Source organism: Vulpes vulpes, chromosome 13 (assembly GCF_048418805.1).
Source record: "Vulpes vulpes isolate BD-2025 chromosome 13, VulVul3, whole genome shotgun sequence".
Lineage (NCBI taxonomy): Eukaryota > Metazoa > Chordata > Mammalia > Carnivora > Canidae > Vulpes > Vulpes vulpes.
The window spans coordinates 73,576,807-73,601,915 of NC_132792.1; the positions used below are offsets into that span (position 1 = coordinate 73,576,807).

General features: G+C 36.0%; 1 protein-coding gene across 3 annotated transcripts in view; it reads left to right on the forward strand.

Moving 5' to 3' along the window:
* The window catches only part of TCEA1 (transcription elongation factor A1), a 40,612-nt gene that overhangs the window by 7,500 nt on the left and 8,003 nt on the right, over positions 1 to 25,109 (forward strand). The window contains exons 2-8 of one of the 3 annotated variants that reach the window (XR_011996662.1): positions 3,627 to 3,689; positions 9,273 to 9,469; positions 14,831 to 14,918; positions 17,652 to 17,797; positions 19,445 to 19,501; positions 20,466 to 20,620; positions 22,088 to 22,234. Coding sequence is in view for 2 of the 3 variants with exons in the window: in XM_026011450.2 (XP_025867235.1) it covers positions 3,627 to 3,689; positions 9,364 to 9,469; positions 14,831 to 14,918; positions 17,652 to 17,797; positions 19,445 to 19,501; positions 20,466 to 20,620; positions 22,088 to 22,234 (762 nt within the window). In the remaining variant the exon portion in view is untranslated. The remainder of the gene's footprint in view (positions 1 to 3,626; positions 3,690 to 9,272; positions 9,470 to 14,830; positions 14,919 to 17,651; positions 17,798 to 19,444; positions 19,502 to 20,465; positions 20,621 to 22,087; positions 22,235 to 25,109) is intronic. The other 2 variants (XM_026011450.2, XM_072734725.1) reach the window with 2 other exon arrangements.

A 25,109-nucleotide genomic window follows, 5' to 3' on the forward strand; every position in this document is an offset into this window, starting at 1 on the left:
TGTATAATTGAGAGTTTCAAGTAGATGCTCAAAGATTTATGTTTATTTTTAAATTCCCTAAAGTCAGAAAGGATTTGTCTTGCTCATTGCTGTATCCTCAGAGTTTCAAGTTACACAGTTAACGAGTATTTGTTGAGAAGCATAGATGTAGTTTGACGGAATTGGGTAGATCTAACCTTTTTTAGTTAGTAATAGTCCTATGACTGTACAAGTTTCTTAAACTCTCTGGATTTCCAATTCCTCTTCTGTTAAATGGGGATAAAAAAAATATCTGCTTCTATAGGGTTTATTGTGAAGATGAAGTAATACATATATAAAGTATTTAAAACAGTGCTTGGCCCAATGGTAATATTCAAAGAAGCTTTTGTCGCTGAATCTGTTTTTTGCCTTTTTGCTCATTTAGATCATCATAGTTGTTTATTTCTTAAAGAACTTTATTTGAAATATTTATCTTATTTGGCTAGATCATAGTGTATTTACAAGAAAGGTCAGTTTCATCCCATGAAATTTATTTAGCTGCTTCTTCCTTCCATAGCTTGTATCTCTAACTCCAGTCTCACCAAAGAGATCTGAGTAGAAAGGGAGAGTGTGATGAAAATAATGCAAATCTATCTATTGCTTCTCTTTGGAAAATAACTTAAGTCCTATTGCCACATTGCTGATGTGTTAGAAGAATCAACTTTATATGTGACAGACAGCATTCTGTGAGTCTAAGGACTCTTAGAAGCGTGATTCTTTATCTTCTTTCTAATTGATCCTAGGTTAGAAATGGATTAGGAAGTCATGGAGACATGGGTGGAGGAAAAAATCCTTGGTAGTTATAAGATACAAGTCCACGATCTCTTAATCAAAACTTTTAGAGTCTGATATATTTGAGAATTCCACAATTTTCAGATTTTATTAACATAATATGGTACATACATCATACATACTTTTATTTTAAAGATTTATTTATTTATTTATTTATTTATTTATTTATTCATTCATTCATGAGAGACACACACTGAGAGAGAGAGAGAGAGAGAGGCAGAGACACAGGCAGAGGGAGAAGCAGGCTCCCCACAGGGAGCCAAGTGCGGGACTTGATCCCGGATCCCAGGATCACAACCCGAGCGGAAGGCAGGTGCCCAACCATTGAGCCACCCAGGTGTCCCTACATCATATATCCTTAACAAGATCTGGGCAGTTCCCATTTATCAGACATTAACATTTCTATAGTGAAATGTAGTACTCTCACATGAAACGGGATATATAGAACATAAATGGCTTTACATCTTGTTGAGATTAGGTGTTGCTGGTAAACAAGTTAATTGAAAATCCTATAAGAAATCTTGATTTTCAGAGGGTTTTGGTTTTGAGATTTGCAAATGGGGGATTGAAGACCCCATTTGCTCAAGAGATGTCATTCCTGTAGAAATTCCTGATTAGGGGCACCTTGGCTCAGGTTGTGATCCCAGGGTTCCAGGATCAAGGTTTGCCGCAGGGAGCTGGCTTCTCCTTCTACTTATGTCTCTGCCTCTCAGTGTTTCTTATGAATTAAAAAAAAAAAGAAAAAAAAATCCTGATTACTAGTAAATTTAAAGTCAGTGTTTTCTTATCTAACAACTATAATGTTTCATTATTTTTAGTTACCTCTAAATGAAAAGAATTCATAGAATTTTAAAATCAGAAAGAATCTTTAAGCAGTAAATCATTAAAATCCTTCATAATAACCTGTTTCAAAATTGCTGTTGAACTTAAGTTTTTATTTATGAGGTACTGGGCAAAATTACAATGATATATCTGTTTGTTGCCAGAAGAAAAATTAATATTTTTTTAATTATTCCTTTTTTATTCTCCACCAGCCAAGTCTGATGTCTCAACTTTAATTATTTATTTTTAAGGATTTTATTTATTTGACTCAGAGAGTTCAAGCAGAGGGAGTGGCAGGCAGAGGGAGAGGGAGCAGTAGACTCCCTGCTGAGCAGGGAGCCCAATGTGGGACCCAATCCCAGAACCCTGCTGGAATCATGACCTGAGATGAAGGCAGATGCTTAACTGTCTGAGCCACCCAGGCACCCTTGGAAGAGGAAAAATATGACTAGAAGCCTTTACTTGATACTATATTTAAGAAATAGGATAATACGATGAGGTTCTGTGCTTGTTTTTTCCTTTGGAGTGCATAATGAGCGACATGCTCTAGGACTTTCTGTTTTCCTGGGATATGCTGTGTTTCATTGATTTGTAGGATGCCTAGTTTTTGTATTTTGGCATTTCAGAAAGCAGAATGAGTTACACATATATTGTTGCCCAGATGGCTGTTAGGATGTACTTTCACAGGCAGAACATCAAACCCAGCATCAACATTTGGAGAGTGGGTGTCAGTGGCTTAGACGAAACTCTGAAAAACATTAGTGGAGTGCACTTTGAACCTCGAGGAACCAAATGGTTGAAGAGCAGTGAGGATGAAAAACAGCTAGCTCTACATACTACAAGCCAGCTAAGAGCTAAAGGCTCTTAGCTCTTTTTGATGGATTCTTTTATGAAATGCTGCACTACTTGTGTTTTTGACACAACTTTTTGTGGGTTATAAAAATATTATTGAATCCGAGTCAGTAAGGGACTCATAAGCATTGAATGTGATGTAGTTTTAGAAACACCTTAGCCAAATTATTTTGCTTATATGTGTAAAAGATGATACATGATAAAAATTTCAAGTCTAAAAGAATTACAAAGGTAAAAGTGATAATACTATGCTGTAGTTTAACATTTTTTCTTCATTAGTGGCATATAGAATAATGATATGTCTAAATGTAGTATAGTAAGTATTATAGACTAAATAAAATATGATTAAGTGAATGTATTATATTAAATACAGTACATTAAATTAATATCAAAGAGAATATTTGGCCCTAAGGTATAGGTAGTGCTGTTGCTTCTCAGTGTATTTCATTCCTTTTTTAACTTTAGGTGCTTTATGTAACTCTTCTAGGAGCCTTATTTTGTTCCATCTTCATCATCAGTATGGTAGTCCTTCTAGATGGCAGTGGACAGGTCTATGAGCCTGACATCTTAATTCTCAGTTTTCTTTAGGATTTGCTTTTTCCTACTTTGCAGGAATCAGGTAGACAGCAGAGTTTTTGTGATAGACCAGTAAGATACAGAGAGACCTCAAGAGAATTCTAGTAAAAATAGGCCCTTTCCCCCCTTTCCTTCTGTGTGAGTGAATGCTAGAGGTGCTGTAGCATCTTCTGACCCCCATTCACACTTTCTCAGGATTGGCTGGCTCCTTAATCATATAGGTGTCTTCATTGAAATTTGATGTGTGCGATGCTATCACAGTAAGAAACACATTTCTAATTGGGACACATAAGCAAATACTACTTAAAATGAACTTTAAGAAAGCAATACTTAATAAATGCTGGTCATAATCCAGTAAATGGATTTTATATTTCTTTAATGAGTTGCAACCATTATTTGGAAAACACTACCTCTCTTTCCTTTCCCCTCTTTTGTATATATACTATTCTCACATGAATAAGTGAGCCATAGTGAGTTGTGAATAGGAAAACATAAATTTCAATCTCTAGTTAATCCTGCTTTATCATCTAGGAAGTTATATAAAATGCAATTATTTTATTTTATAGGCTGGAGCATTGGATTTACTGAAGGAGCTTAAGAATATTCCCATGACCCTGGAATTATTACAGGTATGTGCTAATATGTGTCATGATTTGAATAGGTAATTGTCATAAAATAGCAAAGATTTTTAATACCATTAAGTTTTTTATAGTGTCTTGTTATGGTGTAAACCATTATTAACTTGTTTTTTTTAAGATGGTAACATAAATCAGTAATCTACTAAGTTAATTATAGAAAAATGTTGCCTTACTCAAGAAGAATAAAACCTGAATCTCCAAGTTTGAAGTCTCACAATGAAAGGAAAGGAAGGTGGATTCTTGGCCCTGATTTGATCTCCCTAGATCTCACTTTCTTGATCTGTCATTGACAGCTGCTGCCAGCATGAAGCTAGCCTCTGGGGTACCTTTTAGCAGTTATTCCTTATTACCCCCAGGTACAACCCCCTTCTGCCATGGACAACCACTAATCGATTTACCCTTTGTCTCCTTAGATTTACCTATTCTGGAGAATTCATATAAATGAAATCATACAATATATGACCTTTTGTGTCTGGCTTTTTTTTTTTTTTTTTAAATTTTATTTATTTATTCATGAGAGACCCAGACAGAGGCAGAGGGAGAAGCAGGCTCCCTGCGAGGGAGCCCGATGCAGGACTCGATCCCAGGACCCCAGGATCACACCCTGAGCTGAAGGCAGAGGCTCAACCACTGAGCCATCCAGGCATCCCTTTTTTTTGTTTGTTTTTTTAAAGAAAAAAAATTTTTTTTTCCATTTTGAGTATAATCTACCCCTCAGTGTGGGGCTCAAACTCATGACTCCAAGATCAGGAGTCCTATGGTCTACAAACTGAGTTAACCAGGCACCTCTCTGGCTTCTTTTACTTAGCATAATCTTTTCAGGGTTCATTCATGTTGCAGCATGTATCAGTGTTTTGTTCCTTTTTATGGCTAAATAATGTTCCATTGAATGGATATGCACATTTGGTTTATTCATTTGTCAGTTGATGAACATTTGGGTTTCTGCTTTTTCGGTTGTTATGATTCTTGCTTTGCACATTTACATACAAGTTTGTGTGTTTTTGTTTCTCTTGGGTAGAGATCTGAAAGAGTGGAAATGATGAGTCATAAGGTAACTTTATGTTGAATATTTTGAGGACCTGCCAGCCTGTTTTCCCAAGTGACTGTACCATTTTACATTCCCAGCAGCAAGTAAATGAAGTTTCCAGTTTATCCACATTCTTGCCAACACTTGTTATTATCTTTGATTATAGCCATCTTGGTGGGTGTGAAGTGATACCTCATTGTGGTATTGATTTCCATTTCCCTAATAATTAATTATATTGGACATCTTTTCATGTACTTCTTAACCATTCATATGTTTTCTTTGGAGAAATGTCTTTTCAGATCCTTTGCCTGTTTTTAAGTGGAATAGTTTATTTTTTTATTATTAAGTTGTAATAGTTCTTTATATATTCTAGATATAAGTCCCTTAATCAGATACAGGATTTGCTAATATTATCTCCCATTCTATGAGTTATCTTTACTTTCTTAGTGGTGTTCTTTGAAGCACAAAAGTTTAAAATTTTGTTGTAGTCTGATTTGTCTATTTTCTTTGGGTGCTTGTGATTTAGATGTTAAATCTAAGAAACAGTGGCCTACTTCAAGGTTATGGAAATTCATTCCTCTTGGTTTTTTTAGTTCTTTCATTTAGTTCTGTGATTCATTTTGAGTTAATTATCATGTGTGGTATAAGAAGAGGTCCAATTTAATTCTCTTACATATGGACATCTACCTGTTTACCTTTTTAATTTTCTCTGTAAAGAATTACCTTGACATCCATATTGAAAATCACAAAAGATATAGGACTTTATTTCTGGATTCTTTTTTTTTTTTTTAACGATTTTATTTATTTATGAGAGGCAGAGAGAGAGAGAGAGAGAGAGGCAGAGACATAGGCAGAGGGAGAAGCAGGCTCATGCAAGGAGCCTGATGTGGGACTCAATCCTAGGACCCCGGGATCACACCCTGAGCCGAAGGCAGAAGCTCAACTGCTGAGCCACCCAGGCATCCCTATTTCTGGATTCTTAAGTCTGTTCCATGATCTATGTATGTCTCCTTATATAGGACTACAGTGTCTTGATTAGCTTTGTAGTAAGTTTTGAATTTGGAAATTATGAGTTCTTCAGCTTTATTCTTTTTCAAGATAATTTTGGCTATTTTGGGTCCCTTGTATTTCCATGTGAACTTTAGGACAAACTTAATTTCTGTACAAAAGGCAGCTGGGATTTTAATAGGAATTGCATTTAATCTGTAGTTCAGTTTTTTTTAAGTATTGCAGTCTTAACATTTAAGTCTTAGGATCCATGAATATGGGATGCCTTTCCATTTCTTTAGGTCTTTAATTTCTTTCAACAGTGTTTTATAGTAGCTCTATGTTTTTTACTTTAATATTTAGTGCCTATCTTTTTTTTTTAAGATTTTATTTTATTTTATAAATTTTTATTTATTTATGATAGTCAGAATGAGAGAGAGAGAGTGAGAGAGAGGCAGAGACACAGGCAGAGGGAGAAGCAGGCTCCATGCACCGGAGCCAACGTGGGATTCGATCCCAGGTCTCCAGGATCGCGCCCTGGGCCAAAGGCAGGCGCCAAACCGCTGCGCCACCCAGGGGTCCCCATGATTTTATTTATTTATTCATTTGAGACATAGAGAAAGACAGAGAACAGGCAGAAGCAGGTTCCCTGCAGGGAGCCTGATGTGGGACTCGATCCCAGGACTCTTAGATCACAACCTGAGCCAAAGGAAGATGCTCAACCACTGAGCCACCCAGGTGCCTATCTTGAATCATCTTGGCAAAAACTCATGAGTGATCATAAAGTGATTTTTCTTCTAGAACATATGAATCTGCTTAATACCTGTGATGCTAACAGCATCTCTTAATCTCACTACTTATTCCTTTCTGATATACCATCAATGTGATTCCCTAAGTCTGCTTAATGCCCTCCCCATCTTTCCAAGGTAGTGTTTTCTTATTGCATAGCTGGTGGTCTGTAGAAACCAGATGGCCAGACATGGACAAAGGGATACATACATCTCTGCTCAGAATTTCACACTATATAGTTGATATAAAAAAAAACCTTTATCAGTTCTGCAATCAAGAAGCCTGATTAGGGACGCCTGGGTGGCTCAGTGGTTGAGCGTGGGTGGCTCAGTGGTTGGGCTCAGGGTGTGTTCCCGGGGTCCTGGGATCGAGTTCTCCATTGGACTCCCTGCAGGGAGCCTGCTTCTCTCTCTGCTTATGTCTCTGCCTATCTGTGTCTCTCATGAATAAATGAAAAAAAGAAATCTTAAAAAAAAAAAAAAGAAAATCTGTTTAACTCTACAATTCTTCATGTTATTTGAGCACACACTTTTTTTCATAACCCACCTGTTATATCCTATAAATTATAGTGTATTGGTGTTAGGAAAAATCCAGAGTTTAGAGCATTCTTACAGGTACACTTAGACTTAGTTATCCAAGTAAAATAGCTTCATAATCCTTTCCTTTGTCTAGTTTCTTCTGCACTCGGTCTTAGCCAAAAGGCCGAGAAGCGATTGTCTAGTTTCTTCTAATGTTTCCCAAATAACCTCTTTAAAAAGGGGGAGAATAACCTACCTGCATCTTTGTCACTCTATCTCAGCAGCCTCGTTTCTTATTATTCTTGACTGGACAATCTCTTAGATAAGCATATTTGTTACATATGCCTAATCTCCATATGGGTTTTTCATGGGTTTTAAACAGGAGGTTATGATGAAAACATCCCATGATAATTAAAAAGCAATCACTCACAGCACATGATTTGTTCATGCGCTCCTTTTGTCTTTGCTTACTTCTATTTCCTAAAATTCCATTTTCTTTGCCAATCTGTGTCAACTGCAAGCTTCAGAACTATATTAGTAATACAAATAATTTCTTCCACTCGCTCCAAAACTAGGTTTTCTTCCTTTCCTTTCCTTTCCTTTCCTTTCCTTTCCTTTCCTTTCCTTTCCTTTCCTTTCCTTTCCTTTTTCCTTTCTTCTTTCAAGATTTTATTTATTTATTCATGAGAGACACAGAAGCAGAGACAGAGGCCGAGGGAGGAGCAGGCTCCGTGCAGGGAGCGTGATGCGAGACTTGATCCCAGGACCACAGGATCACACCCTGAGCCAAAGGCAGACACTCAACTGCTGAGCCACCCAGGCATCCCCAAAACTATGTTTTCTAGGTTGGTGGGGTAGGTTGTGGAGTAGTCGTGAGGAAGAGCTGTGAATGGTGCTGGAGAAGGAGTGCTGAAGGCATTGAGATCAGGAGATCAAACCTGACACTTGGTACAGTGACTGCAAGTGCAAGCCGGCTTCTGAGCTGTTAGCTACATCTAGTAGGACAGCTCTGCGTCCACTCAGTTGTAGGCTATGCCATCAGCCCAGGCTCTGGCTTCTGGAAAATTGTCTATGTGGAAGTGTTTTAGAAAAATTCTAAAAAGTTTTAAAAGTTCTCAAAGTATTTTCTTCTCTGTAAAGAGTACTGAGAGCATTTTATTAAAGCAATAAACTTTTTTGAGGGAAAACCCTCCCAAAACATTAATCCCAAACCATTTTTGGATTTTAGAATTGTGGAGTCCCCTTTATCTTTCTGCTGTGGAACCTTATCTGCCTTGCACAGCCTTCCATAGGTATAACATAGGCCATTTCAGCCAAACACATATTCTGAATTCTTGAACAAAATTTCTGTCGTGAATCTCTTTATTGAGAAGATTGAATAATTTAGCAGGAAACCGTAAGTACCCATCTATTACTCTGCCTTAAAGTTTACAGCAGGGGTACCCCCCCCCCCCTTTTTTTTTGCCACTAATAACTCCTTTTGTTGTTTTTTCTTCCATTGACCATGCTTTGAAAGATTGCCTACTAACAACTTGAACTTACTAAATAATTTATCTTTTTTTTTCTTTTTATCGTCCTCAATTGGCCTGTCATAGCTTTTGTGTTCTTTGAACACAATTTGAAAACTGTTGATGTGTTGGAAAGAGCATGTACTTTGGAGGTGGGCAGACCTGCGTTAAAATCCCAGCTTTGCCAGTTACTAATGGTATATTGCTGGACAAGTAGGGATAATGATCTCAACATAAAAGAGTTGTTAGGAAGGTTAATGAATACGGATGCTCCTGGCATAATCCTGGGCACATATTATTACCACATGATACATAACTATATTCTCTGAGGTTTACTTTAATATCTGTGGTTATATGCTGGTTTCGGGCAAAAAAATGCTTTTAAACCTCTGAAGATGGTAATATTTGGGTATCCTCATTAAAATCACAGCAGGTGATCTATGAAGTAATCTTTGTAGAAGAATATATAGAAGCAAAGAGGTGAAGATATTAGTCACGAATGCTTCAGTGTGCCTTATATATAAATCAGACATTTTATATTTTATTCTTTGAGAGGTATGGAAAGACTGATTTCATTTCATTAGTTAACCAGCCTTGTTACAGTAGCAACTTCCATGCTTGCAGATTTCTGTGATAATAACCTCGATGAGTCTAGTATTTGATCTGAAGATGCATGTATCCTAATTCTGTAGTATTCTATCATAAGAATTCAGATAATAGGGTTTTGTTTTTTTCTATTCTGCAGTGGGAATAAGAAAATGGGAGAGAAGACAGTGAAACACTACAATGTCTGAAATAAAACAGCTTGTACAAATTTTTTTGTCGTTGCCTTGCAGTCCACAAGAATTGGAATGTCAGTAAATGCTATTCGCAAGCAGAGTACAGATGAAGAAGTTACATCTTTAGCAAAGTCTCTCATCAAATCCTGGAAAAAATTGTTAGGTAAAATTGATCTTTCATTATATATATCTATGATCTGGTTTATTCAGATGTTTGGTGTTTGCATTTTTTTCTGTTTATAAATTCGAATATATTGAAATCAATGCCGTATATTAAGAGGGAGTTTGACCTCCTTGAAGGTTTTGCTTTTTGTCAAAGTCATCTTTTTTTTTTGTTTTTCGATACTTAGAACTGGACTGCCTCTTTAAGAAGAAAATTTTCCCCCGTGGGAAAGTTGTCAATACTTTTTAAAAAGGTTTTTGAAATAATTTTCTGACTTACAGAAAGTTTAAAGAATAATAAAAATAACCTGTATCTTTTTCTAGATCATTAATTTTTAATATTTGCCATATTTTGTCATATTTCTGTCTTCTCTTTCTCTGTATGTATATACTCATAAAAACACAAATTATTTTTGCTGAGAATAGTGCATCTATCATACATTACCCTTCAATACTTTAAAATGTGTGTTTCCTTGGAACAAGTTTATTTTCTTATATAATCATAATATAGGAAATTTAACATTGGTATAGTACTATATCTGTAATCTACAGTTCCTATTTTGTCAGGTGCCCTAGTGATGTTCTTTATAACTTTGTTTTCTCTTCCAGAACAAGATCTAGTCTAGGATCATGTATATAGTCTTCTGATCTGGAATAGTTCTTAAGCCATCTTACGTTATTTATGACATTATTTATGACATTGACAGTTTGAAGAATACAAGCACTCATCTTTGTTTTTAATAGCATGTTCCTGATTTGGGCTTTATCTGTTATTTTCTCATGATTAGATCAGGTTTTGCATTCATAGTTGGAATACTACCTAAGTATGTTGTGTCCTTCTGGGGTTATCACATCCAGAGGCTTTGATGATGATGTTAATTTTGATAACCCAGTCGAGGCGTACAATGTATGTGAGCCTGATGCAGGACTCGATCCCAGGATCATTTTTCCTTTTGTATCTAATAGGCATTCTGTGAGAGAAACTTTAAGACCCTGAAGCGATCTTCTTTTTTTTTTTTTAGATTTTATTTTATTTATTTATTAATGAGAGACACAGAGAGAAAGAGAGAGAGGCAGAGACACAGGCAGAGGGAGAAGCAGGCTCCATGCAGGGAGCCCGACATGGGACTCGATCCCAGGTCCCCAGGATCAGGCAGGCCCTGGGCTGAAGGTGGCGCTAAACTACTGAGCCACCCGGGCTGCCCCCTTTTTTTTTTTTTTTTTTAAGATTCTATTTATTTATTCATGAGAGACGCAGAATGAGGCAGATATAGGCAGAGGGAGACAGGCTTCCTGCAGGGACCCTGATGTGGGACTTGATCACAGGACTCCAGGATCATGACCTGAGCTGAAGGCAGGTATTCAACCACTGAGCCACCAGGTGCCCCTGTCTTGCTTCTAATTAGACCTTCCCCAAACTCCCATTTAGTATCCACTGATTCTTGCCCAAATTGCCCTTTATATAGTGATAGTTGCAAAATTGTTGTTTTCTAACTTCCACTTCTTCAGTATTTATAAATCAGCATTCTGCTACAAGAAAGAACCCTCCTAGGCTCCTGGGTAGCTCAGTTGGTTAAGCATCTGTCGTTAGCTCAGGTCATGAATCCTGGGTCCTGGGATCAAGCCCTGGATTGGGCTCCCTGCTCATTGAGGAGCCTGCTTTTCTCCCTGTCCTGTTCCCCCTGCTTGCGTACTCTCTCTCTGTCAAATAAATGAAGAAAATCTAAAAAAAACAAAAACAAACTTTCCTTTTACTTCCTAGTTATTTTTCTACTAGTGGATTCTATTTTATAACATGGATTATAATCCATTACTGTTAATAATTATTTTGATATTTATACTATCCTAGATTTGACCATTGGGCACCGATTAACCAGCTCCTGTGTCCATTTGACATACCTCTTTTAGTTTTGTCTCTTTTTTTTATATTCTGGAATCAAAAAAATGTGTTGAGTTCATCTATCTTCCCTGCCCCAGCCTGGAATCAATCATTTTTCTAAGCAGTGATTAGCCTTCTGTGGAAGAGGAAAATAGAAAAAGTTAAACCTTTTAAAATTTCAAAGATAGGAGTAGTTAATAACAAAAAACCTATTACTTCCAAGAGCTTGGAAACTAGGAACTACAAATTGTAAAGCCTCTAAAATTTAAAAAGTTTGCTTTTAAGAAAATTAAATATAATGTATGTTCCTGAATTGGATTCTGGACCAGGAAAAAAAAAAATGTTATAAAGATCATTTCTAAGATAATTGACAGAATTTTTGTAAGATCTGTAGGTAAGTAAACAGTATTATATCATTGTTAAATTTACTCATTGTGGTTATATTAATGAATTTCTTTTTTCTTGGGGAATACATACTGAGGTATTTTAGGATTAAGGAGCATGATATCTGCTACTTATTTTCAAATGGTTCAAAAGAAATATGTGTGCACACAGTAGGGTACGTGTCTGTGTACGTACAACACACATATACATATGTGTAGGGGGCAATGAATGAATGAGAAAGTGTACCAAACATTAACATTTGGAGAATCTGAGTGAAGTGTTGTTTTTTTTTTTTTTTTTAAGATTTATTTCTTATTTATTTGACAGAGAAGGAGAGAGCATGTGCACATGGGCACACACATGCACAGTGGGGTGGGAGAGACTCAAGGATCAAGCCAACTACCCCCTCGCTGAGCGCAGAGCCTGACTCGGGCTCAATACCAGGACCCTGAGATCACTACCTGAGCCAAAATCAAGAGTCAGACAGTTAACTGACTGTGCCACCCAGGCACCCCTGAATAAAATTTTTTGTACCATTCTAAAACATTGTGCCAGATTCAGATTATTTAAAAATAAAGAACTTAAAAAAAAAATCTAATGTTTAAAGACAAACTGAAACTTTATGCTTTATAATTCATTTAAATTTTAAATCTAATTCCATATTCTAAAGTAATTTGAATTTGCCATAAAAAGTTGACTGAGAACCATATGCATGTGTTTTTATTTCTGGAAAGATGGCTTACATTTTGTAGGACATTGTAGTTATGTTCATTTAATCTTAAATTTAAAGAAGTTTTACTCTTTTACACTTACTGGAGGTATCTGATCTCATTACAAGTTCTCCTTTAAAAACTTTATGTTAAAAGATTTCCATGTTCATTAAATAAAATTTGGAGAAATTTTGGAGGAAAAGACATAATTTTTAAGTCTATCTTTAAGTACAACCATCAGTTAATATATTGTTGCATTTCTTGTCTTTTTTTCTCCTGGTGTGTGAATTTTGCTTCAACTCTAATTCTTTTTATGCAGTATGTATACTTACTTATATATTACTTTTTTAATGAAAAAAATTTTGTATTTTTATATCATCATTAACTCATTTTTATTGGCTTCAGAATAATCCACTGGGTGATTATGCCATAATTTAATCACTTGCCTGTTAGATGTGTGTGTGTTTTTTTTTTAACTTTATAGCTAGTGTAAATAGTGTCTTGATGAATATCTTATTGCCTAAAGCTCTTTCTTTAGATTATTAGCTTGATTTCTAGAAGATTTACTATTTTTTTTAAAGATTTTATTTATTTGAGAGAGCGAGCACAAGCGAGCACAAACAGAGGGAGTTGCAGGCAGAAGGAGAGGGAGAAAACAGGCTCCTTGCTGAGCAGAGAGCCAGATGTGGAGCTTGATTCCAGTGCCCTGTGATAATGACCTGAGCCAAGGGCAGACACTTAACTGAGTCACCCAGGTGCTCCTATTGCACAATTTTGAATACTGAACATATAAATGCAGGAGCCTAGTGCCTTAGATGTCATTATATTTCCCATTTTCTGATGCAGAATGGAGACTCTGAGAGATTAAGCATCTTGTGCGTAGATTGGTGGTGGGGTGTGATCTGCAGATAGTCCAGAGCTGGACCACTTCTCTCTGGGTCTGCTATATTGCCCACAACGCTATATTCACATAATAGGAATGCTTTTAAGGCTGTCTACGCCTCTTACTACTCTGCTTCTTCAAAGGATTGCACTAGTTCACACTGCTAGAACAGTGTGTGGTATCGGTGTGATTGCATTGGATCTTTGTTAGTATTGCACTGTTACATCACCTTTCAAATGCTTTCTATCCTCTTAGTTTTGGAGTATTTCCTAGTCCTTGTTATGTTCTTTAATGTCATGATTTATCTTTGTTTTCTACCTCCCAGTGCTATACCATCTTTAGGCTTTGGGACCTTCCACGTGAACTATAGAGAATAAAGGGGGCCGGTAAAACTAGTATTTGAAAACTAACACTGGTACATAGGGGGCTTCAGTTGTATTTTGAATTTGTTAACGTTTTCAAGATGAATTCTAGAATTGTGGTTTAGACCATTCTCTTATCAGTTAGCCTCATCTAAATTAGCATATTACAGTCATCTGGGGAACTCTTAAAGATTTTGATACTCATGCCTCATACCAGAGATTTGGATTGAATGGATCAGGATAGGAGCTTGAGCATAAGCATATGCTTAAAAGTTACCTAGGTGGTCCTGATAAACAGTTGATATACAAATGTTCTTTTATGTCCTGTACAGAGGGATATGGAGGAATAAAGTATTTATGTGGCTCATATTACTTACGTAGGAATCCAAATATAGATAGATAAGTGGGATGATTTATGCAACAAATCCAAACATTTTCTGAACCCAGATTCAGAATGCTGTTCTGGTTGATTTATAACATGTAGGCTTCTTTTCATTGTTAAACAGTTGCATTGGCCCAACCTATTTTATACCTCCTTGTCTCTTAAAGCTTGTACACTCTGTATTACTTTACAGATTATTTAAGACAGAGGAGGTGTTAGGCCTCACTAATCCTGAAGTCATTTCTTCTTTTCTTTTTTTTCCTGAAGTCATTTCTATGAAAATGTTCTTTGTTTACTATCCCTAAAATATTTATATAGATTTTGGATACTACCTCAAATTTTTGACTTTATGGAAAATTGTTAAAATAATATTGCTCTATATGCTTTGTACTTTCATTTTAAAATGACAGTACTGATATTATTTCTGTTTTCTTTCCTTCCCTTTGTTCTATATATTTTCTCCATTTCATTCATTTATTATTTCCTCTAAAGATTTTATTAAGTATATTTTTCTCCATTTTAGGTTCCTATGGGCATATGAATTTGTACTTCCCACCACATGAGGGAGTTTATTTGGGAATGCTAAGCATGCATTGTGAAAAATACACAAGTACAAATGCAAATAGAATAGCTTGCATAAACTTCATTTAGTGTTGAAAATTTAGGATTTTTGCATAAATAGTCTGATAACATGCAGTAGTTCCATTTCGTAATTTTTTTAAAAAATAAATGCTAACAACTGAGGGATTTCATAATTTTCAGATGGACCATCAACAGATAAAGACCCCGAAGAAAAGAAAAAAGATACTGCAATTACATCACAGAATAGCCCTGAAGCAAGAGAAGAAAGGTATGTCACTTTATGGAAATTCATTTCTGTTGGAAGTCACAGCTGTCACTTCCTCCATGGTCTTATTTATGGTTTCATAGCTCTACTCCTCTCTCTATTTTCTAGTCAAGCGGAATTAGTAAATGTATATAGCCAAATAGAATATTCTAAAGTTTTATGAGATTTTCCTGGAAATTTGAAAGAGATTTAGAAGACACTACATAAATAAGGAGAAATTATTTACACTGTGTTCAGCAAGCTTAACTGAATGGAATCCCTGGGATAGCAACTATAATAGAATTGATAATGAGGGTACTGATTAAGGATTCAAGTGATTGCTTTATTTACCACATTTCTTTTTTAGATTTTTTTTTTGGCTCTAGGTCTAATTTCTCTTTTTATGCTTTTTCTCTTCTCAGTTTAGCTATGTCGTAAGAGTTTAAAATGTGAAGCTCAGTAATGAAGGGTTCAAATTGTTCCTCACCTTTCATGAGGCCTTTGCATTTATTCTTTCCATGTAATGAATGAACTGTATAATATCCAACATGTTGATGTAGTAGGTGATATGCCTAGTAGGTTGAATATAGTTCCTCTGTTCTTGAGAAGCTTGTATTTTAATACTTGGCTTTGACGTAGCGCAATAGTTCTCAAAGGGTGGTCCTGGAAGATGGGAGAATCTTAGCAAAGCAAATTCTTGGGCTCCTCCCCTAGAACTACTGAAACAGGAATTCTGGTGGTGGGGCCCAGAAATATGTTTTTTAACAAACTCTTCAAGTGATTCTAATGCACTCAAATTTTAGGTACCTATTGTAACTTCATTCATTTTTTAGTATTTTCCCAGAAATGATAATGTAACCACCCCCTGTTGGTTCATAACAATAATTAATATCCCATATACTGGTATCTTATGCATTCGAATTAACTAAATGATGAAAAAAGAGGTACTCTAAAGAAAGGATAAACATCAGTTGTTAATAAAATTTATTCATTGTTTTCTAACTCTTTTGAGATAGTTTTAGACTTTTAGAAAATTGTAATAACAGAACAGAGAACTCCCAGTTGCCACTATGTGTGTATATGCATACGTATACATGTGTGTACATACTCAGATGCATGAATAATTTTATTTCAAACCAAATAAGAGTTCTTTATATACCTAAATACATCAGTGTGTATGTTCTAAAAACAAGGACAGTTTCTCACATCTAAGCACAATACAGATACCAATGTCTAGAAGTTAGGATTAATACAATACTTTTTTTCTCATCTGTAGGGCTTATTCATATGTTAGCAGTTTTCCCAATACAGTATTTTACTAGAGAGGAAAAATGGTTTTCCATAATATCATCCAGGATCACTTATTGCATTTAGCTATCATCTCTGGTTTCCTTTAATCTGGAGTAATTTTTCAATCTATCACTGTCTTTCATGACCATAAGAGTTTTGAAAAGTATAGGCCATAATTTATGAAATTTTTAACAAATGCTTTCAGTTGTGTTACATTTAAAGTCACTGACTTTGTGCCTTGAATACAAAATATAAAAGTATAGGCAGATATTTTAAATAGATATTGAAGGAAGAATAAGTTCTTAGTATATTTTTATCTGTTGTATGTAATTGAAGTTTAGGGAGAGGGCCTATTGACAAAAGCATCGAATTATGTATGAAGTCTAACAGAGTGGTTGGTATTTATCCCTAAACACACGTGCTTACACACACTGTCTCTGAAGAAGACGAGGCTTCTGGAAGGAGGTGATTAAACAGAAGGTATACAGAAGAACTGTTCTGCCCATGGGGATCTGTTTGTGCAGTTTGATAGTGGCTTATGGAGAGAGAGAGGAGGAGGTACCTCCTTGCAGCAGTGCAGCAAGTTACTCTGTGGCTGGCAAATGGTGTCTTTGGAAAGGTTTGTGGCAGATACCTTCTATGTGATAAGTGGTAATTGAAACCCTGCATAAAATATTTTGGTGGGACTCTTAAGTTAGAAGCAATTGAAGTGATTACGTTGAGTGGAAGACTTAAATTGTCCTGATTGAGTTGATATTTCTAGGGAGGAATTAAAGAGACATTTTCATAATATTACAACTCTTTCTCACTACACATTTTCTCTCCTGAAGGAAGTGTTTTGAATATAAACCTCATTTGTTGTCTAATTGGAACAAAGTTTTTCAAACATTGTTTTTCCCCTGTAGTTTTGGTTGAGAACTATCATATTCTCTGGTATCATCCCCTCACCCCTCTCATAACCAAGATCCTTGCTGTCATTCAGTATTGAGCTGTAGTGTGTTTTTTTATTATTATTAAAAATGGTTTAATGTTTAAAAGGATAATCAAGATGGTTAGTTGGTTAAAAGCATGAAACGTGTTTCAGATTGACTAAAATTTTAACTTTATATTTTTATTTTTTTAAAGATTTTTTATTTATTCATGAGAGACACAGAGAGAGGGGCAGAGACACAGGCAGAGGGAGAAGCAGGCTTTCTGCAGGGAGCCCAAAGAGAGATTCGATCCTGGATCCCAGGATCACGCCCTGAGCTGAAGGCAGACACTCAATTGCTGAGCCACCAGGCGTCCCAAATTTTAAAACTTTTTAGACATCTGTATGCACACAATTTTTTTTTTCATGTAGGAGTAACTGAATACTATCTCACATATTTAGGCCCCTCAATTTTTGTTTTTAGAGTGTGATAATAATGATGTTATTTTAATAGACTTTTTCTTGATTTCTTTTTCATGTGTGTATGTGTATTTCAGTAGTTCCAGTGGCAATGTAAGCAGCAGAAAGGATGAGACAAATGCTCGAGATACTTATGTTTCATCTTTTCCTCGGGCACCAAGCACTTCTGATTCTGTGCGGTTAAAGTGTAGAGAGATGCTTGCCGCAGCTCTCCGAACGGGAGGTAAGTTTAGTGTACCCTTTTCATTGCCCAGCCTTTTGTTCCTCACTGCCACCACCGTCATGTCCACCTCCATGTTTCTGGTTTACCAGCAGCATCCCAGGGATGGCTGCTTTCACTGCTTAGTTCAGGAAAATGTGGTGGCAAATAGGGGTTACTGATGGCAGAGAGGAATAGGTATGCTGGGGCCATTGCTTACTACTATACAGCTGCAAGAAAGAGATTCCTTCTAATAATATGTGGATGCTTCCCTTGATTCATAATAACTTAAAGGTTTTTCACAAATCTTTTTTCCTCCTACTTTTAATCTGTAAACCATAGTTGACCCTTGAACAGTAGGAGTTTGAAGTACTTGGGTTCACTTATAATGTAGATATTTTTCAGCAGAAGCAGTACAATACTGTAAATGTGTTTCTCTCATGATTTTCGTAATAGCATTTTCTTTTCCTCAGCTTACTCTATGGTAAGAATACAGTATATAGTACATATAACATAAAATATGTGTTAATTGTTTATGCTATTGGTAAGGCTTCTGGTCAACAGTAGGCTATTACTAGTTAAGTTCCTGGGGAGTCAAAGGTTATATGCGGATTTTTGACTGCAGGGAGTTGGCGTCCCTAATCCCTGTGTTTTTCAAGGGTCAACTGTAATTACTCTGTTCCCCAGATTGAGCATTAATGGTAGTATATTTGGGTCTTGTTAAATGTTAGTATGACATACAGTATTTAAGTTTTATATTCATAATTCCACTTTTAATTTTTTTAAGTGGAAAAGAGATCTTGATTTATAAATGGGAGCCTTATTTAATTTGAAGTTCCCCATTCTTGGGGATCCCTGGATGGCGCAGCAGTTTAGCGCCTGCCTTTGGCCCAGGGCGCGATCCTGGAGACCCGGGATCGAATCCCACATCAGGCTCCCGGTGCGTGGAGCCTGCTTCTCCCTCTGCCTGTGTCTCTGTCTCTGTCTCTCTTTCTCTGTGACTATCATAAATAAATTAATTAATTAAAAAAATTAAAAAAAAATTGAAGTTCCCCATTCTTGTGTAAAAAAAAGTTTCATATATAGGAATTTTCATCATCTTATACAAATTCATTCTTTTCCTTTTCTATTACACTGAACCATAGTTAGTATGACCTATTTTTCTCCTTACTCTGCCCATTATTCCCTTACTGTCTCTTTATTTATTTTTTCTTTTTTTCTTCCTAGTTTCTTTTTATTTCCTTCGGTTTGAATGTTGCATGGGAGTCTTCTGAGTGCGTCCATATATATGATTGGCAGATGAAATCAGTGGCTTCTTTGCATTGAAGCCTGAGTCATGTGAGACAAGACAGTTCTTTCTATAACTTTCTCTACTCTTTGCTGGAGCAACCAGAATTTATGGAGTTGTGAAATGAGGAATTGCCTGCTAATCACTCACTTTCTCACTCCTGCAGAATGAGTCATTAATGCAGAAGGACTGTGGGCATTAGGTGAATCCAGAGGAGGAATCTAATGGATAGGGAAGAGATCATGTTTTAATGAAATGAAACAAAAAGGATTATTAGGGCAATGGGGTTGAAGAAATAGAAATGCAGTTTAATTTACTGTGTATTGAAATTTTCTTTCAGTATCTTGTAATCATTCTTGACAATTCTTTGTGTCTGTGTTTAGATGACTACGTCGCTATTGGAGCTGATGAGGAAGAATTAGGATCTCAGATTGAGGAAGATATCCTTTGTGTATAACTTCATGAATGTTTTAAATAATCTGCTTATTAACTATTTTTCTTCTTCCTGTATAGAATTTAGAGTTTCATTTTTCAATTTCTATCTTGATTGTATTGTTTTGCAGGGAAAGGATAGGATAGGGCCATCCACGTCATTTTATTCTTGTTTTTCAAAAGTAAAACATACATGTTTGATAGTATTTTAATTTTTTTGCCTTGCAAATTGAGAATGTGGCATCTCAAGTGAACTTGTACAAAAGGGCATAAGGACACACATACTGTATGTGTGGAGTAGGGTTTCGTGTTTGGGAGATCTCAGCAAAGCATGCAAGGTCCCCTGAGTTCATGATCTAGGAGGGAAGTGTGTTTGTCCTGAGTACCATGGAAAGGGCTTTGGGAGAGAGGTTGTACACATCTAGGTGACTGTGTGACCATGAAGCAATCCTAGTTGAGGAAATGGCCATTTTAGAAGTTGTGCTGCACTTTGGGCTCTCCTGTTCTGTTGAGAAAAATACCCTGTTAAACTTAAGCTTCTGGCTGAACTAGAAGAGGAAATGAATCTTTGGGGCTGTAATGAATGGTTTCTTCCCACAGGGCCCCCAAAGGAATTGTGTAGACATCAAGCCTTTTAAGATCTTTTGTAGAATTCGGATTTGGGCAAGTGAAAGTTTAGATAAATGCAGGCCTTTTTTCACAAGTTTTCTCAGACTGAGTACTTGAGTTACTTTTTGAAATGTCTTTAATTTGTGTGCTGCTGGCATTAAATGTTAAGAAAGCATTGCTCATTCATAGAGTATAGGATTACTGTTACTTGCCAGCTACAGATCAAGAAATGAGGTAGAAACACAGCCCTGTTAGCTTAATCTAAATTGGAGACAGAGATTTCAGGAATTCTTATTTTGGTGAAATAGGAAAAAAAAATCTTGCCTTTATAATTTTAACCTTTTTTCCTTAATGGCCTGGTACCTATATATCAAGAAATAAGGAATACAGACATGAAATACAAAAATAGAGTACGAAGTAGGATATCAAATCTTAAAGATGCTAAGAATCCAAATTTAAGGAAAAATGTGCTGTGTGGAAACATTCCTCCTGACTTATTCGCTAGAATGACAGCAGAGGTGAGTAAATGAGAATATAACATTTCTATGATGTGATTACATAATATCAAATTAAAAATCTTTATAAATTATGAAGTACTATATAAGTACTACATTTCTAATAAATCATTATTAGTTATTCTGATATATTTATATGTATAATATACTAGATAAATAAGGTGGTTGAATCTGTTGGTATCAGTACTCTTGTCTCTTCCACACCTGTACCACGATCTTGGGTTGATTGCTTTAAATTGTCTAAAAACAAAAATATTTTTACTTTTTTTTTTATTCATATGTAATTGAAGATTTGAATATATAATTGCAAACAGACTTTGCAACCTTTAAATTTTTTTCATGGTTAAACCCTGTAATACTGGTCACATCTTACTGACTCTTCCTTAAATTTTAGGGAATGATGGAGAAAATGAAACTCAGAACTTGCTATTTATAGACACAGCAGTTCATAGTCTGTGGTCTCTTTTAGAAGAGAGTGAGTTTGTCTTTCCATATAGCTAATAAAAATTGTTATATTTTTAACATTCATTTTTTTTAAACCTCACTAAAACCTTAAATTAGAGACCTTAGGGTAATGAACTCCTATATATCCACCACCCAGGCTTCAGATATTTTCAAGAGTTTGTCACCATTGGGGCTCCTCGGTGGCTCAGTTAAGCATCTGCCTTTGGTTCGGGTCATGATCTCAGGGTCCTGGGATCGAGCCTTGGGTCGGGCTCCCTGCTCTCTGGGGAGTCTGCTTCTCTCTCTGCTCCTGCTTATGCTCTCTCTCTCTCCTTCTCTCTCTCTCTCTCTCTCTCAAATAAGTCAAATCTTAAAATAAAAGAATTTGTGATACTTTTCATGTCTCTTTTTTCTTTTTTCTTCTTCTCCCCTGAATTTTCTTTTTCTTTTCTTTTCTTTTCTTTTCTTTTCTTTTCTTTTCTTTTCTTTCTTAGATATAGAGCAAGGGTGGTGGTGATGGGGTGCAGAAGGAGAGGGAGAAAGAGAATCCCAAGTGGGCTCCACATAGGAGCCCACTGCAGGGCTTGATCTCACAACCCTGAGATCATGACCTGAGCCAAAACCAAGAGTTGGGTGCCTAACCGACTGAGCACCTAGATACCCCAAATACTGTGCACATCTTAACTCATAGAGGGAACGACATATTTTCTCCAAAGATCCTGGTTCCTTTTTGGAAAGGGCAGTCGTACAGACAACAATCTATACTAGAGGTACTCATGCTACAGTATTATTACATTGTTTGTAAACCTTTAAACAGTAATTAAATCTAATTTTCACAATACACACTTACAAGTATTTGACAAAATTTTAAAAGAGCAAACTCTGAGTTGAGGAAAAAATAATTTTTCACTTTTAAAACTTTAAAAGTTGGTTTTTGTTCTATTTTTATTAAGCTAATGGAACATAAAAGCATTCAGAATGTATATAGAAGATGCCTATAACTGAGTGTATTGCCATATCCCTCAGGAAATGGCTAGTGATGAACTCAAAGAGATGCGGAAAAACTTGACCAAAGAAGCCATTAGAGAGCATCAGATGGCCAAGACGGGTGGAACCCAGACTGACTTATTCACATGTGGCAAATGTAAAAAGAAGAATTGTACTTACACACAGGTTTGTGATTATTTATAGACTCTTATTTTCATGTTAAGAATGCCTGAGGGTATATATGGTAAGGCAAGTAAGCCAGAGAAAGACAAACACCATATGATCTCGCTTATGTGTAGAATCTAAAACAAACAATAGAAACACTCAGATACAGAGAATAAACTGGTGGTTGTTGGAGAAGAGGGGGTGGGGGATGCCTGAAATAAATGAAGATTAGAGATTAAGAGGTACATACTTCCCAGTTATAAAATAAGTCACAAGGATATAATACATAGCATAGAGATTATAGTCAGTAACATAGTAACTTTGTGTAGTAACAGAGAGTACTAAAATCATTTTGTAATGGGTAAAAGTACCAAATCACTTTGTTGTACACCTGACACTAATACAATATTGTCAATTATAATTCAGTTAAAACTAAATACATAGAGTGCTTACAACTCCTGTTTCAAAACAAGTAGTAAAGATAATTACCAGTACTTTGATATTTTACAAGAGGAAATGTGAACTATTCAGTCTAGTTAATTGAAAGTAAGTTGGTATGTTTATATTTTCATGAAATTTGTTATGTGAAAGCTCTATCAATTAAATAAAACTGATAGAAAAAAACATTGTAGGATGTAATGAAATGGCCATATTCTTTAAGAGTTGAGCAGTTGATTATTGGGTATAATTCTTTTTATCTGACAGGATTGTATAATTTAAGGAAAGCTCTTTACTCTTCCTCACTTGGAGCGTGGGTACTTTTAGCTTAACTGCTTTCCAGATACTGATTCTTTTTCTGCAACATATATATTTTTTTAAGATTTTATTTATTCATGAGAGGGACAGAGAGGCAGAGACACAGGCAGAGGGAGAAGCGGGCTCCATGCAGAGAGCCCGTGGCACTCCATCTTGGGTCTCCAGGATCACACCCTAGGCTGAAGGCGGTGCTAACCCACTGAGCCACTCGGGCTGCCCTTTGATCTTGAACAAAAAAGAAAACTGAGCAGATCCTCATAGTGGTTATTTTTGGGGTGTGTGTGTGTGTGTGCGTGTGTGTGTGTGTGTGTGTGTGTGTGAAAATGGTTTATCACTGTCAGTAATTTCCTTTGTCAAATAGCTATTTTTTGTGCTGTGTCTGTAATCTACTAAACTCGAATTTTCCCCTTTAAGAACAACTTACAGTTAATGTTTTAGAGTAATGGATTTAGGAAAATGAATTTTCTGATGGACAGAAAATTAAGCAGTTAAGAACGTAGTATTATTAAACTCCATATAAGTTGTAGAAAGGAACCTTTACTTTTTTTAAAAAAAATTTTTAGAAGGTGTTGTATTCTCAAGGTTAAAGATTCAAAAGGTAGAAAAGATTCTAAATGGAAAGTTCCCCTCCCAATTTTGTCTGCAGCAACTCGGTCCCACCTCCCTGGAAGTAAACCAGGATTACTAGTTTGTTGTGTGGCTTTCTATGTGTTTTATGCATATACATATAAGTATGAATATATTTTTGTTTTCTCTTTTTAAAGTTTATTTTTTATATTTTTTAGTAATCTCTACACCCAACATGGAGCTCAGACTCAAAAACCCCAAGATCAAGAATTGCATGCTCTTTTGACTGAGCCAGCTAGGCACCTCCATTTTCCCATTTCTTAAATATATGTGGTAGCACATTATATAAACTTCCTGCCTCTTTTATTTTTTAAGGTACATAACACTCCTGTTTTCAGATATGCTCTATTTAACCAATCAAAAATTCTCTACCTTTTTGAAGTCTTTCATTTTTAGTTACGTATCTGAGATTTCAGTATTTTGTAGAAATATTACTACTGAGAGTCACTAAAATATATTAACATATGAAAGTAGCTTCAGAAATTTCTGAGTTTGAATTGCTGTTTTCTTTTGATTAGGTAGAAAAATCTCAGCAATAAAAATTCTGTCTTGAAAATGCTGCATAGTAGGAAGTGTAAAGTATAAATGGAAAGGTATTTAAAAGCTAAAGCTTCTTTAAAACATTTGAAGTAGGGGCACATGGGTGGCTTAGTCAGTTGAGTATTTGACTCTTGATTTCTGCTTAGGTCATGATCTCAGGGATCGTGTCTCGAGTTGAGCTCCGCACTCAGCATAGAGTCTGCTTGAGGTTTTCTCCCTCCGCCCCTCCCCCTGCTTATGCTCTTTCTCTCTCTCTTTCTAAATAAAATCTTAAAATAAAAGTGAGGTAGAAGTGATATATTTCCATTGCTACAATAAAGATGTTTCTTTTAATAGAACCTAGTCTAAAGATGAAGTCAGTATGGTTTTCTTAGAATCAAATAATTCTGTCAAGATATAAAACTTCTAAAGTTGGCAAAATAACAGATATAAAAGACTTAAGTTTGACTTTTGGTTAACATGTACCTACCAGGAGGTTAACATTTTGCCCAGAGAGTAAAAAGTTCCTCCTATCTATGTATGTACTTTTAGGGCCCTAGTTAGCAAGTATCTTGATATAGATGAATGAGAATATGTCAGAAGGACTTTTCAAAGCACTTTTATCTGAAGGCCTTAAATAAGCAGAATGCTTATTTTGAGAATGCCTTTTATGTCTCTTTGGGCTATTTATTTATTTATTTACGATAGTAACACACACAGAGAGAGAGAGGCAGAGACATAGGCAGAGGGAGAAGCAGGCTCCATGCACCGGGAGCCCGACGTGGGATTCGATCCCGGGTCTCCAGGATCGTGCCCTGAGCCAAAGGCAGGCGCTAAACTGCTGCGCCAACCAGGGATCCCCTCTCTTTGGGCCTTTGAGTTAAAAATCATGGTGATAGTCGACAAGTATTGTGTGCTTCTCATCTTTGAAGCAGTCATATACTGGATTTCATCATCCCACACTAAATTTAAATAGACCTTATTTAGAATGCAA